Source organism: Tiliqua scincoides, chromosome 3 (assembly GCF_035046505.1).
Source record: "Tiliqua scincoides isolate rTilSci1 chromosome 3, rTilSci1.hap2, whole genome shotgun sequence".
Taxonomy (NCBI): Eukaryota; Metazoa; Chordata; class Lepidosauria; order Squamata; family Scincidae; genus Tiliqua; species Tiliqua scincoides.
In genome coordinates this window covers 39527980-39544814 of record NC_089823.1, presented here as the reverse complement: position 1 = coordinate 39544814, position 16835 = coordinate 39527980, and the positions used below count along the sequence as shown (strand labels likewise).

Here is a 16835-nt window from a genome sequence, read left to right as displayed (position 1 = left end):
CTTAAGGTTTCAGTGATGAATTCTGTTCTTTCAAAGAGATAACACATCTCCATCTTGTAACCAAAAGTTGCATCTCCTAGCAATGGAACATAATATAAAATTCTCTTACAGCATTTGCAATTATGAAATTAAATTTCCCAGTATGCACTCAACAGAGGAAAATCTGAAAATTAAGGAAATCTATTTGAAAGTTTTAAAAAATATTTTGCATATTTTATTAAATATTTTCTCCAGAGTCAGTATCACAATATTCTTCAGCATTGTACACACACAGCTTAACATGTGTACTTCTAATATAGCTATATATCGGCATATCATTAGGTATAAAGTGTTTAAGAAAAAGTAATTGCATTTTGCTTGTAGTTGTTAACTACACTACACAAAGCTAAGGATGCAATAACTCCATTGTACCACTGGAGGGAAAGAGTTTATTACAAAACATCTTTTACACCAAAGCTTTAAGAAAAATTCAACTGAGTTCTGAGTCAGAATCTAATTGAATGGAATCACCTGGAGAGGAGACAGATAAAAAGAAACCTATTTCAGGTATATGATAAATACTGGCAGAAAGATAAACCTAATGAGGAAAAACTATGGTGCCTCTCATTATCTAAAGAGATGGCTGGAGCCTAGGAGTACAATCCATTTCATATACATTTTTCCCATGCAACCCCTACTGAACAGCAGAAATGTTGTGAAAGCACACTGCTGTGCTCATCTCAATGGAGGACTTGTGCAAGCAAAGTTCCAGGTTGATTATGCTCTATGTGTCGATGAAGTCTAGACTGACATAAAAAAGCCTCAGAGCACAAGAATGAAATAATTTAGGCAGAAAATGCGCATTCAATTGAAGTATATTGAGTATACTTATCAGCTTTTCATGCTGACTCAACAAGGACAATGAAAAGAAAAAGTTGCTTCATCTATGTGTGTTTGAAGGGGAAGATCATATCTTTATTTAGAAAACATGTGGGCCCTCAGTATCCGTGGGGATCTGTTCCAGGAAACCCCACAGACACGGATTTCCATGAATAATTAAATCTGCAGAAGACCCTCAAAGGGTTTCCTGGATGTAATCAGAAGTGCCTTTCAGACACCGCTTGGAGGTTTTCTGACGGAGGTAATGTGAGGACTCCAGTGCAGGTTGGTGCCTGCACTGAGTCAAATCTATGGCTGCTGAAACCATGGATAAGGAGGGCTCACAGTACTCCCAAATAATTTATAGGTAAAGCTTATTTCCCCTCCCCAATATAAGTGTAGATAGTTAACTTGGTATTAAAGCACAATGCAGATACACATAAAAAAAATTTTTGGAACAGGATGAAAGCAAAAATGACTAGTCCATGTTTTAACAATCCAGTGTGAACTGAGGCTCTTACTTGTCTTTATTCAGAAGAGCACAGTAAATGCATCTGAATGCCACCTCACAGCTTATCACTTCCATTACTGTGCAGAAGCCTGACTAGCTGTACGGTTGTTTGCAAGATCCACGATCAAAATGCTTGGGGAAAAATAAGACAAGTTGTGGGTGCTCTACAATCAATGAAAGAACAATACTTAAGGAATAAAATTGTAATCTTAGTGACGTTTGAGCATGACTGAAAGGTACAAGTCACTTGCTGTCTTAATTTGCCTGTTCAATGCCATGTCCAAATGTCTTGATATTTGCAGGTGCCAATGTTGTACTTAAGCAGGGCAAAGAAACCAAATGCACAGTATGACATGCTTATTTAAAATCTCTCCAATTTAGCTCTTTAAAAACTCTCCAAAGGAACATTTAATGGTGATTTCCCATGAATATTATCTCATTCTATGTGGCCACAATCAGAGTATCATAGAAGATAATCCCATTGTACATGTGGAATTCTGCTTGTGCGGGGACTGCCTCACTGTATTTAATGAGAAGAGAAATTCTTAATCCAGTGGTAAATACCTTTGTGTGCAGTCATTTCTCTTCTCATTGGAAGGGAAGTTATCTGTGCATGATGTGCATGCTCTTTTCTGGAATGCAGCATTTTAAATAAAAAAAATTGACTTATTTGCAGGGGGAAAAACCCGATAATGCCTCACAAAAATCATACAAATGCTCATCAGGCAGTGATGGTATGAACACAATTGATAGCAGTTTTGAGACGGATGCTCTTCCCTCTTCCAAACTGCTGCTTTAAAAAAAAAATAAAACGGACTGTGACCCAAAACAGAGACCCCTAACTTGAAAAGACTGCATGAGGAATCTTGAAAGCAAATGGGAGTCAACTGCAGTAGCCTTTAATAGAGGTAGCATTATTAGAATTAGTTGTAGAACAGAGTGCAGCTGAGAGGCATAAATACACAATAGTACAAGGCAAACCCAACAATCATTATAGTCTTTACCACATTTTTTTCCTTTCAGAGAATAAGAAAAAAAAAATAAAACTCCTTCCTGCCATCACACAGGAATAATGCCCTCTTCTGCTCTTTAATGAACCTAATTCCTTTGCCATTTCTTCCAGCACACCAACTCTTCATATAGTTGCTAAACACACAGCACTCTTGAGCAATTGTTTGATAGTAATGCTTTGTATTAAGGATGTATTCAAACAACCCCAAAGGGTGACAGTTTCTATAGTCACAAGAGTCCAGTGATTCTTAGTTTTTGAACAGATCTAACGTGCAATGGATGGCGCTGCCATGATGGTTTTAGAAAACCAAAATTTTGCAGTCTTGTTTCAAATATGGTTGGAGAAAAATCCACACAATGCTACATGACTTCAGAGAACCGTGTCAAATTCTCACCATGCAGTGCCCCCCCATCTAGTATTAGGGGCTCCATGCATGTGGATCATCCCGTCTCCTAAGGAGACTGGATTATATGTGCAGTTCTTGCCTTGATCCAGAAACTTGCAAATGCAGTGGCAACATGACAGTTGCTGCACCTGTACTCTCCCCTCTTCCATATGTATGAGTTCAACACGTATTCTCTCATCACTTCTCTAGCTCTGAGTAGTGGGGAGCATGGGGAGAAGTACTGTGTATTCCTTTTGTTAATCTCTGGATAGAGACAAGATCATCATGCATTTAGGAAAAAAAACAACAACTGGTTGACTCCACCTTTAGGGGGTCAACCATATTTGCAAGGGCAAACATTATCCACCCATGTATGTTCCCCATATTGTGGCACAATGTACAACTCTTGTGGGTTTGCAAGTGAATATACAGAGTCAGAGACTATCAAGTGACTATCAAATAACTAGCAGCTACATTATGCTACTTATGCTGTTTCGGGAAAGTAGCGAATTTTGCTGCCAAACTAAAAGATTGAACTTGGAGACCAGTATCCCCTGCTGCCCATCCCATGTCCACTGACTTTGAAGTCAGTTCTGAAAGTCAGGGACTGAACTGTCAGCTGGAAAGTGAGACAAATAGTCCTTTGCTCTTAACTTTGGGATATTGTATTAGTTATTATTTTTTTTAAAAAGCACACTATATCTTCTTAAATAAATATATCCTATTTCTGGAATCACAGTACAATCCAGGGAAAAATACTGTCATAAGTACAACAGCATGATATAAGCTCCACAAGATTTTACATCAGTTTTGGTCTTGTAACTGGAAAACACCCTAACAGGAGAATCAAAATCAAATGTACATGTTAAATACTTTGCAGAATTCCCCTCCCACCCCTTCCCCTTCTAATACAGTACTAACACAATTACATGAAAATGACATTACAGTATCCTTTTCCCAGCTGATTCTATGCTTGTAGCTTCAGATACTATGTGCATACCTCAAGACTATATGAAATATCAAAAAGTCACTAAATAAATAAACAAAAACAAAGAAACCAGGACAGTGCTAAATTTTACACTTGAGAAATACATCCTCATTTCCATGAAGAAACCATAGAGGAGGGTAAGAATCATATGTTTATCTTATTTTAAAAATGTAAAAAAAAAAAGACATACACAGGTTCAAATCTAGAGAATATGGTTAAATGCATAAATACTGGTAGCTTTTGCTAAGTTAGAATGGGCTGGGTAAACTATTATACAACAGTAATTGGAATAAACATCAAAGTAGAGAAAACATAATATTTTGGTTTGTTTGAAATAATTAAGGTGCAACATTGCTGTCTCTAGATGAATACATAGACATAAACTGATGGATGACATTGCTGGTATATGAAAATACACGCCACAGCAATTCCATTTTTTTAAAGAACACACACACAAAATATTAGGAATTAAAAACACAATTAAACAGTACATTGTTGGTTTGAAATTTTCTTGTGCTAACAATATCTCTTTCTACCTGAAATTAGGGATACCCATTCTAACAAGTTCAGGGCTACAGCAAATCTCGCTATTGAAATCAAGACATTATTCAGAGAACCAGAGAAAAAAGAAAAGCCATAGGGCACAAGCCACCTGGAAATTCTCTTAGGCAAGCCTTCTCATTGACATGAATGGAGTCATACGGGAACACAGTAGTGTTCATTTCAGTGGGGCTTGTGCAGGAAAATATCCACATGGACTATGTCCCTAATGAACTATAAAGCTTTGCAGGATTTCTGCTACTCTCAGTGCCTAATCGCTTAAAAATTAAGCATATCTACAGAAAAGTTCATAAGCATCAGAAAACACTCATATTTAGTAAATTGACCCAATCAGTCCCCTGTCTAAGGGATAGTCAATGAGATTTAGGAAAGAAAGAGAAGGTATTAATTTACATAGAAAAAATCTAATTTTATGCTTCTTTTACAAAGGTACCATTCATATAAAGAAATATTTTAGGAACAATATTGAAATTTAAATGGCAGAAGGATGGTGGTACTCCAGCTAAAATGCATCTATTCTAATGGGTTTGATAAGAGTTTGTATGTTAGTACTACTGTCAAAGTGAAGAGGCTGCACCATATTTGGATTTCAGCTACTTACAATGTTTGAACCATAGCTAGTACATGGCCTTATACTCCCAACACCACAACAACATATGCCCAACATTTTGGCATGATGGCAGCATTTTTTTGTTTTGTTAAAATAATTTAGAAAATGCTAACAAAATTGAACTATTAAAAATAGCGCTGCATGCTGGAATGGCATGTGGAAGATTCTTCTACCTGAATTTTCTAAAAAGCATTTAACTTTCTCTTTCCTGTTGAAGTTGGGTATTTCCTTCTTCCACTTCTTCAACATTTGCATCTTTGAGAGAGTCTCTGTTTTCTACAGGGGCTGAAGTGACACTTCCTTTATAATCATCATCGCTGTTGTTGTTACAACGTGTGTGATCTGTCTGAGGTTGTTTCTGACATGGACAGCATGAGACATGCATCGATGGCTTTGCCAAGCTAAACCAAGTGCTAAGCATGTACTAAGCCATGGATGGCTAAGCCAAGCTCTGACAGTGCGAGACATGCATCAATGGCTAAGCCAACAATTAAAGGCTAAGCCAAGTAAGTTTTAAGAGTCACTTTTCATATGGCTATTAAATCCAATTACAAAAAACAAAACAAATTAAAAAAACAAACCAGAACACACCCTTTATCAATTCTGTCAAGTATAAATTAAGAAAGCCTGTTAAAATTGTGTAAACTCTCATCATTTAGAGACCTAATCAATAAAAAAGGGTCTCACTGAACTGAACACTATCACAAAATTCCACCAGAGAAGAAGACTCATAGAAAATTATTGCTGGGGTCTGGTCAGTAGCATTTGGTTAAATCTTTTGTGCTATGATGCAAAATGTGTAGGGGGACATCTTGTGCTGTGGAAGAAGTACCCTGTGTTGAGCTTCATGTCAAATTCTAATAAAAATTAATCATGTTGCTAGGAACAGTATTGCCCCGATCCAGCCAGGGACTGTTATGTGTGTGGAAACAGGCTTCTGCCTGTGTATCCCTAGCTCGATGAGGAACTGTGTGTGCCAGCATGTGTGGCATGCACAGTTCCCCTCCATGATCCAATAGCTGAGGTGCCCTCATGGAGCTAGTCCCAAAAGCTAAAATCCTACCAAACATCTGTTCAGGGAAGGAGAGAGAGAGAGTGTGTGTGTGTGTTTATGTGTGTGGTGCCAATGTCTGGATTCAGTTTCCCAGCTTTCCCTTCCACAGGACTTAAGCTTTTTCAAAAGGGCTCTACATATGGAACCCTGATTGGTCCGTGCATGCTATGCTGGATCATAGGCAATTGGTATAAGTGAAGTGGTTAAGAAATAAAAAGAAAATTTAAGAAGCTGAACTCTGTGCTGGCGTGAGATGCGTGTATGGGAGTAAGGTAACAACAGAGAATAAAGACAAAGAACATGAACTGGAAAGTGATCTGTTTGACAGTCTAAATTCAGTAACATTATTTCTCAGTCATCGCTTATTTGAGCAACACTCACCACTTTACCATCCCAAGCTAGCATTGGCACATCATACAATCTATGAAGCCAATTTAGACTGTGCATAGTAATTATGACAATTCCAGTGTCTGTAAAATGTAAAATATGTACATCAGTGTGCATGTCAATTGAAAAGATTTTTTTTTTGAAAGAGTGAAGTAATACTAAGGTCACTTCTGAACAATGTATTTATAGTTTTTCTTTTCCTGTTTCACTGCTTTAGTTTCCACACAGTCACTTTAGATCTTTTATCCAAAAATAAACGAACCTTTCAAGGCATGAGATCAGTAATCCGTAGAATTGTTCTTATCAATATGCCAGACCTTTGTTTCAAATGCAAATCATTCTCATTATTCTATGCTTAATTTAAAACAAAAACAAGCAAAATACAGCCTGTCAATATTTTTTTTTTGCCAATAAACTCTACCACCCTGGTGGCAAATACAAAAGTGCAGAACTTCTGGACCACATGGCTGCGCATACACCACTAACAATGGTACACTTGCCCATGCTTTCTTGGATTCTCCCAAACAAGGTTCTTAAATTCATTCTAAAATATAAATGTAGGCATAACCTATTATATAAACCATCTCAGAACTTAAATCTTCATGTACAAAAAGGACTAAGAATATCTAGTAACTAGTGCAGTGCGTCAGTTTTTTATATCCTCTTTTGTATGTTTGTTTAGAGTAGCTAGTTATTATATGAAATTACTTTCCTTACTCTGGTTGATAGAACAGATGCTGTGAGAGCTACAGTAAAGTCTGCCTCCTCCATGTAACAATATGCATTTACCATTTGAAAAACCTTCAATAGCTCCGGGACCTTTTCATTTCTGTTCCTTAACAGATAAACAAAGTCACCCTTATAGTAGATTCTGGGTCCCAAACTGGTGAGGACCTGGCCCAGGCTATAAGTGAAATCCGTGCCATACTAAATGTGAACCACTCATTTTCAGTCTATGGGTTCCTCCATCACATGGACTGACTAGCATCCGTTGGTAAAGACAAGGCTAGGATATTAGGTAAAGCACAACGTTTTACAACAGGGTAGAGCTTCACTGGTCAGCGCAGGAAATAAGCACTGGAGCCTGAGACATTTCTTTTGGCTGTCCATCACATGGGAGTGGTGCTGTCCTTTGATTCCTGGAAAGGAAGCACAGATGCACACTAACTCAGAATTCATTTTAAAAAACAGTTAAACTTCTAAGCCTATGCAGAGATGGGGCATAATGATTATTTATTACTCTTTCCATATCAGTACCATCTTTCTATACCAAAGTAGCTTATATAAATAATCCAGTACAAGTATAATAAATCATCACTAAAATACCACTACAGTCAACAAAAGATAGGTACAGTTAAACACCACAGGTAGACTAACTTAATTTAGGTTATTTTAAAGGCTAAACTACATGCTCCATTAAGCATATACTTATTGCTGACATGCTCTTCTCAAAATAGCAGCTTTGTGGAGGGGGGGGGGTATCCAGATCAGGACTGTGGAACCAAGGTGGGGGACTTTTACGCTTTGTAACTGCCACAGTCACAATCCTGGATGTATCTTAACAGTGTGATGGGTGATGTCATCACACTGAGTCAAGACAAAAGTGCTTTTGGTCAGTAGGAACTATTTATCCAATAATAGGAATTTGCCCTATTTTATATTGAGCTGCAACTCCTCTGAAAAATCTGGTTCTTGGTTTTGTGGTTGTCCCTGGATCCTACCTAGATTCCCAGGAGGTGGCAATGACCAGCACTAAATTCACACAGCTTTTGATGCTGTCCCAACTGTGTCTGATTCTGAACACGAGAGATCTGGCCATGGTTGTGCATGAATGGAATACTGTAACATGCTCTGTGTGAGGCTACATCTGAAGAGTGTTTGTAAACTGCAGCTGGTTCAAAAGAGAAAAGCAAAATTCTTGGCTGGAATCAGTCTTTTTACAACAGGGATGGTAGCTGGTTTCAGGTTCAATTTAAAATTCAAGTTATTAGTCAGTTATTAGTATCATATTTAAACTACTGTAAAGCTTGGCACCAGAATACCTAAAGGACTTTCTTCTCCATATGATCCTGTTCATCCACTGAGCTTAGAAGGGGAGGTCCTTCTTTATGTCCCATCATCTGAAGATCAGTTGGTGGGATTAAGATAAAGGATTTTTCTTCTGCAGTGCCCAGGTTGTGGAAATAGTTACCCTTGGAGATTCATCCAGTCTCTTTTGTTGTCATTTTCTTCTTTTGTTCTGGCAGGCCCTTTGCCTGTCTTCTGGGTGAATTTTCTTTGCTTTTTGTGGCACACGGTTTCTCTGACTTGCTGCAGTTTTGTTATTTTCACTGTGCTTTAAGCAGCTCTATTACATACATTTGTTTTTAATATTTATCATATTAGTTGCCTTGAGTGTTTCCCTTTCTAAGTTGAAAATATGTGATTGTCTTTATATACTTACTTATGCACCTGTATAAGGTGCAAGGAAAGCGCCCTACAGGTAGACCACAGCTGCGATACAAGGACATCTGCAAGAGGGATCTGAAGGCCTTAGGGATGGACCTCAACAAGTGGGAAACCCTGGCCTCTGAGCGGCCCGCTTGGAGGCAGGCTGTGCAGCATGGCCTTTCCCAGTTTGAAGAGACACTTTGCCAACAGTCTGAGGCTAAGAGGCAAAGAAGGAAGGCCCATAGCCAGGGAGACAGACCAGGGACAGACCGCACTTGCTCCCGGTGTGGAAGGGATTGTCACTCCCGGATTGGCCTTTTCAGCCACACTAGACGCTGTGCCAGAACCACCTTTCAGAGCGCGATACCATAGTCTTTCGAGACTGAAGGTTGCCAATACTTACTTATGAGGATTTTTAGTCCACTGGTTGGCCACTTTGGTGTTCCTTTCCATTCCTCTTTCAGTACCTTCTGTCAAATATTTAGTAGCAACAGAGCTATCTGAAGAGGCTAAACTGCTGCTGTTTTCTTAAAAGTAGGAGGCTGAGGGAGCTATGCTGTTGATCAGGAATGGTTCCTGAGAATGGAGATGAATGCAAATTTCTTCCAACGGAATTAAAAAAAAAATGAAGCCTTCTCTCTTCCTGCTGAACTGCTTTGTGATTTCACTTTATGACAAGACTTTATATCTTTTTCCTTTCTGGTATTTGCCCCAGTGACTCATGTTCTGTCTTTGGGTACAGCAGAGGGAAGCTGTTCATCTTTTATTTAAGCTTCAGTGAAGGTGGTAAAACATTCCCTGGATTGCTTCATATATTTTTGGAAGCCAGCAACTTGATTTAAGTCAAGGGAAGGCTCTGTGTGATTGCCAGTTTAAAGGAATGCAAAACTTTGAACAAAACACTCCCACCCACCACCTGTCTCTGAAAAGAAAAGGAAACAAACAAAAAACTTTCCAGAGGCCAGGGCACTCTTGATTTAAACTGGAAGCAAAGTCTCTTAGACAATTGCTGAGTTCCTTCCCTGGAGATCAGCAGTCAGAGAAAAAGGAAGAAGGAATTTGGTGGGCAATCAATCCAGTCCTATTTCCTTGCCTTAATATGCATCAGTGAAGACCCACCACTTCTGCTTTCCTTGATGTACTCCTATCTTCTTCCTAATCTCTTTTTCAAGCTCTTTCCCCTCTTCTGTACATGCATATTTTTCATGCTCTCCCATTATGTAAACATTTGGAAGGTTCCAGATGTAATCTGAAGATGTGTAATACATGCAAATGTTGAAAATGATCAATAATAAATTGAGAGAACCTGCCACATGAGAACGTAAGTCAGGCTTATTTCTAAATAAAGCTGTCTTGGCAATGATGACTAAGGCATGTCTACATGCTCTTCAAGGAGATCATATACTCTCGAAGCTGTATAAAACCTTCAAAAGCACAAACATTTGCATTTGCAGAATGTGTTTGGGAATTCACTTGGAGAATCACAGATCCACAAGATGGGAAGGAAATGATGATGATCTTGTCCACTGAACCAGGATTCCCACCACTCATTATCCAATTAAATGCTTTAAATAAATGTATTCATCACATTCAATTTCATTCTATCTCACAGTGAAAACCTATACATGCCTACTTGGAAGTCAGTTCCACTTATTTCAATCCGGCTTACTCTCAGGTAAGAGTGTATAGGATTGCAGCTACACAGCCTAATCCTAACTAGGCTTTATAACAGCAGAACAGAGATTCCCCCTGTCAGAAATGACCATATGGCAGTGCGTTGCACATGCCCCTGGTAGCGAACAGTTGCCATGAATGGCAGCAGGATGGGCAGTCCACTGCTGAAGCCGGCTATGCATAGGACTGCAGGTAAGCCAATGCAATGGACAGGTGGTGGAACAGCGTGGGAAGGGAGAGAAACAGGGAAGTGCCTGGTGGAGAGGAGGGCAGGCAAGATGTGGAGTGGAGAGGGAGACGTGGATACTGGTGGCAGTGACTGGTGGCAGTATCCTAGCTTGTTTCTTCCCCCATTCTCTCTCCCTTACTCTCCTTTGTCATATGCCAGCAAAATGGCTGCAACGGATGGCTGAGGAGAACCATTGGTTCAGCAGATGCTTGCCCCAGTGTAAGAGAACAAATTTTTGTCCCATTACCTTGAGAAGACCTCCACGACTGCTTGCCTGCAGGATGCAGCACACCCTCTATTAATTCAGATGGATGGAGGGGTTTAGTTAGGCTTGGGCTGTTTGTGAGACAGGCACTGCTTCAAGTATCATAATCTAGTTTGCAGCTTTTCTCCTCCTTTAGAAAATGGGTACAGTATCTAAGCTGGGGTTCAACCCTGAAGTGCAGAATTGTTCCTTAACATGCCCATCAGTGCTAATTTTAATATCTAGATGTTCAAGACAAATATTTTATTGTTGTACCTTATGCATCTTTCCCATCTTCCTTGTGAGGGATTAAGGGCCCAATCCTAAGCAGTGCGCACCAGCTCACCGCCAGCACGCATTGTCAGAAACATGCTGTAAAGTGAGTTTGCACTGGGACAGTGCTGGTGGGAGGCTGGCAATCTGCTGCCAGGTGCTCCTTGTGAAGCGCTGGGCAGCAGAGCGGTAAGACTGGGCAGGGGGAGGCGTTCTGGGCAGGTGGTGGGAAGGTGTGGCGGGGAGGGAATGGGGCGGGACTGGTGGAGTTCAGCTCTGCCGGATCCGGAGCCCTGTGTCGGGCTGCATGGACTGCTTGATTCTGTGCCAGTCAAAGAGCAGAATTGAGTAGTCAGATGTGTGGCTACTTCCCTTACCCAGAGGAAGGGGATGAAAGCCCCCTTCCCCCAAGGAGCCAGCGGTGGCTGACTGGTGTGCACAGGATACCACGGCAGCCATTTTTGGAGTCGCGGCAACCCTCTGTGCCGGGCAGCTCAGGATGGGTTGTAAGTTGGTATTCAAACTTCTGCATGGAAGTATGTCCCAAACATATGTACCAAATTACATTCTGCTCACTAATCATCAGTGTTCAAGAGAGTTAACACCTAACAAACACACAGGAGAAGAAATGGAATGCTGTCTAGTTGATACAAATATGCCTCAATTAGCTGACCGAAAAACAGAGTTCCCATCATGCATATTAGCACAGCATTTGAGAAGCTTGTTTTGTTCAGGTAATTAATTGTACAGGGTGTACAGGTAATTAATTGTACATAAGAACATAAGAACAGCCTTGCTGGATCAGGCCATAGGCCCACCTAGTCCAGCTTCCTGTATCTCACAGCGGTCCACCAAATGCCCCATGGAACACACCAGATAACAAGAGACCAGCGCCCTGGTGCCCTCCCTTGCATCTGGCATCTGGCATTCTGACATAGCCCATTTCTAAAATCAGGTAGTTGCACATACACATCATGGCTTGTAACCAGTGATGGATTTTTCCTTCAGAAATTTGTCCATTCCCCTTTTAAAGGCATCTACGCTAGATGCCATCACCACATCCTGTGGCAAGGAGTTCCACAGCCCAACCACAAGCTGAGTAAAAAAGTACTTTCTTTTGTCTAACTCTCCCAACACTCAATTTTAGTGGATGTCCCCTGGTTCTGGTTTTATGTGAGAGTATAGAGCAGGGGTGTCAAACACGTTTCATTCAGAGGGCCTAAGTTAGCATTCAGGACGCCTGCTGAGGGCCGGAAGTGACGTCATTAACCAGAAAGTGACATCATTAAGCAGCTGATGGCCAGAAATCAGCACTTTGTTCTCATTAACCGCAAATGACAGAAGATAAAATATGCAAATCTTGATCATATTTCAAGATATGGGAGGGCCCAATTTTCATGTGGACTGCTGTTTCAGCAGCTGAGAGCCTGAGGGCCAGATAAAAAGTTTCTGGAGGCCGCATCCAGCCCCCGGGCCTTATGTTTGACATCCCTGGTATAGAGCATCTCTCTTTCCACTCTACCCTTCTCATGCATAATTTTGTAACATATTTTTCCCCTCTTCTTTTTCTCTTTCTGGTGAGAGTCAAACTTCTGTCCAGTTTTCAAAAAGAGAAATAGGCTGTAAACATACACACTAAATTTTATTGTGATATCTCAGTGCTCAAAGAAATTTTGTCCATTGAATCTAGAAAAGACAAAAGCCTTTCCTCTTCATTTTCCACAGAGTTGCTTTGCAATCCTTCCCAGAACTCTTCGAGTACAAGTGGAAGGGTCAAGCTCTACTCTAAACATGAAATGTACATTTGCTCACACAAACATTTATTCTGGCATTTCACTCTCCAAGGCAGATAATGCTTTATAATATATTTTGCATTTTCGTCATTCTTTTGGAAATGGTGTGAGTTTTGAGCTGTTACTCCAACTTTAAACAAAGAACATGTACACCAAAAGTCATTCTGATAGTACAGGGGACCGCTGGCTCTGCTTCCCTTGGGAGGGTGGAATAGGGGTCCCTTTATAGCCACAGATTTAGGTATCCGCAGGTGGGGGATTTCCTTGAACTGAACCCCTGCAGATATGGGGCATGCCTGTATTCAAAGGAGAGAGCATGTTACAAATCAATAGGCAAGTGACACCAAAAAGTCTGGCAGTGCTTGGCCAGATCCACTAGGTCAGGGGTGCTCAAAGTTTTTGGCAGGAGGGCCACAACATCTCTCTGACACTATTTCTGGGCGCCGGAAAAAAAAAGAAATAATTTACATTTCAAATTTGAATAAATTTACATAAATGAATATATTAGAGACGGAAAATGAATGAATGAATTCAATCCAGTTTATGATTACATTCACCCTAATGGGGGGGGGTCTTCATGCCAGTTTATGATTACATTCACCCCAATAAGGGGGGGATCCTCATGCCAGTTTATGATCCCATTCACCCTAAGAAGGGGGGATCTTCATGCCAGTTTATGATTACATTCACCCTAATGAGGGGGGGATCTTCATGCCAGTTTATGATTCATTCACACACACACAAATGGAGGGGGGATCTTCCACACTTTCAGACACATACACGCCTGCTCACCTGCCCCCTCACCCTCCCTCCCTCCCCTCCTTTGTTTGCTTGGGCTGCCTGCCTGCTTGCTCAGCTGCATGCCTACCTGCCTGCCCATGTGCTGCTGCTGCTGCCTGCCTGCCTGCCTGGCTGGCCAGCCAACCAGCTCTCCCTCCCTCCCTCCTGGGAGGGAGACGTGCTTCGAGCTGGGCTGGGCTCCCCTCCCTCCTGATCTCTCTCTCTCTCTCTCTCCCCTGGCTCAGGTTGCAGGAGGGGAGGGAGGGGAGCCGAGCCAAACAGAGCTGATCCCAGCCCAGTCCAGCCCATGGGCAAGGAAGAAGAGACTAGCAGGCAAGCGCGCAGGGTCTTTTATAATGGGAAGTAATGTGAGACCTGCAAGTCTCACATTATCTTCCCACTATAAAAGGCCCTGCACGCTGGCTGGGCTCGTCTTTCCTTCACTGCCACTGAGCTTAGCGGCAGCAAGGGAAAGCAAGGCGCAGAGCTTGCACGGTGGGCCAGTGCGGGCTGGGGTGTGGGCCGAGTGTCCACTGGAGGTGGGGGGACCCCCTGGGGGCCAGATGGGGACCTGCAGCGGGCCGCAAGTGGCCTGCGGGCTGGGTTTTGGGCACCCCTGCACTAGGTCAAAGGAAACAACTTGAGCAAGTAGCACGTCAAATATTCCTGCAGGGATGGAACACTTTTAGATAAAATCATTCATAAATGCTGTGCAATTTGGATGCTTACTTCAAGAACATATGTTGCAATGCTGTTGCTATTAATACTTTTCAGTGAAAAAGGAGAAAGGAAGCACATACTAACCTGTGTACATTTTCCATTGCAGCTACTTCTGCCAGAGCAGCTAGGCTAAAGAATGCAGATACAGATGGCATGTCTGGTGTAATACTATGACCTTCCTCCAATCCAGTGTTTTGCAAGGATTCCTCACTGCAGCCTGTCCCTGTACTTGATATTTTCTGGAGACTACTCTGCAGTTGTTCTTTTGGTTTCTCTTCTACAAGGGAAGAAAAAAGTAAACTTTAGATAACTCAACTCTAAGGCTTCAATAACAGAATTAATAAATTCCTTACCAAACCCCCATATTAGCTGGGGAGGCCTTGCTCAGTCCTCCTCAAAAATGAAATCAGTGGATTCAGTAGGGGAAAACACTCAGATAGAGGCAAAACTTCAATGTATTGTGATCATTAGTCAACCACCATAGCAGTTCACTTATGACCCCATCCTATCTGGGTTTATAATGCTGGAATTTGCATTCCAGTATGGAAAAGCCCTCTGGGGTGGTGTGAAAGGTGGGCAGTCATTGCATGCTTCTGGGCAGCTGTCACTGCCCAATAGGCAGAGGTTGGGTGCACATGACTCCTGGAGACTCTGCTGCTCTTGGTAAGATGGCAGCAGGATATGTCATCCTGGATGAGAGGGGATGGGGCAGGGGAGGGAATGGATCTCCGCTGCACCAGAATGCACTAGGATCCTTTCCCTTCTTCTTGAACCCATCTCACCCCGTTTTTCTCCTATGGCCTATGCCAGCTGTACAGCTAGTATAGGTTCAAGGAAATTCATCTGCCACCAGAATGCCTCTGGGAGGCCTCCTGATCACACCCCTAACCACTGGATACAATGCCTGCTTTGTCAGTGCAGCTGCATCATTGTTAATGGGTGATAGGATGGGGGCCTTAAAACATATCCTGTTGCCGCATGTTCTGGGACACAGAGATAATTTTTTTCCCTATGGAATACCCCAGTGGTTCCCAAACCACTCTGGGAGTTTGGGAACTGATGTATGTGCTTGTGGGGAAGGGCTGAAGGCAACAAGGCGATTGCCATGATTGTGCCGCTGTTGGGGACAAAAAGTTTTTTTTTACTTACCCCTAATAGCACTGGCCCTCCGGAGAGTGCAAGGAGCCTCGGATACCCCTGCAGGGCTCCCCAAGCCTCCAGAAAGCTAAAAATTGCAATTGCAAAACATAAAGTGGGTTGTGATTTTTATTTTTAGCTTTTTTGAGACTTGGGAAACCCTGCAAAGTGTTCCAAAGGCTCCCTGCATTCTCCAGAGGGCTGGTGCTGCCAGGGGTAAGTAAAAAATTTTAAAAAAATCTTTTGTCCCTTGCAGTGATGCAATCGTGTCCCCTTAAGGGGACAGAGAGAGGGCTTCCCTGGCTGGAGTGTTGCAATACCCAGTCTGGAAACATCTGGACCAGAGAGGGTATTCCAAGGAGACCCACTCAGCCATTTCCCTCATTCCTTTTGATTGGCAGGTGGGCACTTTAGTTGAATTCCAGAGGTTTTCCTGCTACTCATACTGACCTTGATGTTGCTGCTTTTTAAAAAATGTTGGTGCAGTACCATCTATACATGTTTACCTGGAAGTAAGTTTATGGTGTTAAATGGGGTTTAGTCCTGGTGTAAGTGTGTATGGGATTGTAGCTTTAGCATAGATTTCTATAAACTATTAAATAGTTATACTTTTGAGAGTCATTAAGTATATTTTGTGTGATGCTTTGTAGCTTTTAAATCAGCATTTTTTAAAACACATAGCTTGCTTTAAGAGCTTTTTAGCAGAAAAATGAATAGTACATTCATAAAAATAAATATAATCAACAATTAGAACATGTCACTAAAATGTCCAGTATGAAATACACGATTTTCTACATTAATTCTATTCATACATAGTAAAGGCTAAATTCTATAATAGTTTATTGAGCTATTGAATTGTGACAACAGGACTCTTTGTATACTTCACATATGTGGAGGTAGGCAACTTCTTTCCATCTTGATTTGGAATAGGCTTGCTTTTCCCAAATTTTTCAGATCATTTTTGGGGAAAGCTCATGTTTTTCAGGCGCTCTGGAAAACTACAAGGTTGCTTTCACTGGGAACCTCTTGCTGGTAGGGTGTAGATATAATGAGGGTCCTAGAAACTGGAAGAACCTCTAATGAAGGTCCTCTGCTCTATCGTGTCCCCTTTGCCCCACTGCCATTAGGAGGTAAGCTTGAGAGAAGGGGAAAAGGGCAGAGGTGACTTGAAATAGGTTGGAACTTTTTT

At 41.5% G+C, this 16835-nt stretch overlaps 1 protein-coding gene across 12 annotated transcripts in view; it reads right to left on the bottom strand.

Annotated features, from left to right (window-relative positions):
• Window positions 1–234: 234 nt before the first annotated feature.
• The window catches only part of BBX (BBX high mobility group box domain containing), a 178374-nt gene continuing 161773 nt past the window's right edge, over window positions 235–16835 (bottom strand). For all 12 annotated transcript variants that reach the window (XM_066620461.1, XM_066620469.1, XM_066620470.1 and 9 more), the window contains 2 exons: window positions 14594–14786; window positions 235–7505 (listed from right to left, as the gene is read on the bottom strand). In XM_066620461.1, coding sequence (XP_066476558.1) covers window positions 7418–7505; window positions 14594–14786 — 281 coding nt within the window. In that variant the 3' untranslated portion in view covers window positions 235–7417. The remainder of the gene's footprint in view (window positions 7506–14593; window positions 14787–16835) is intronic.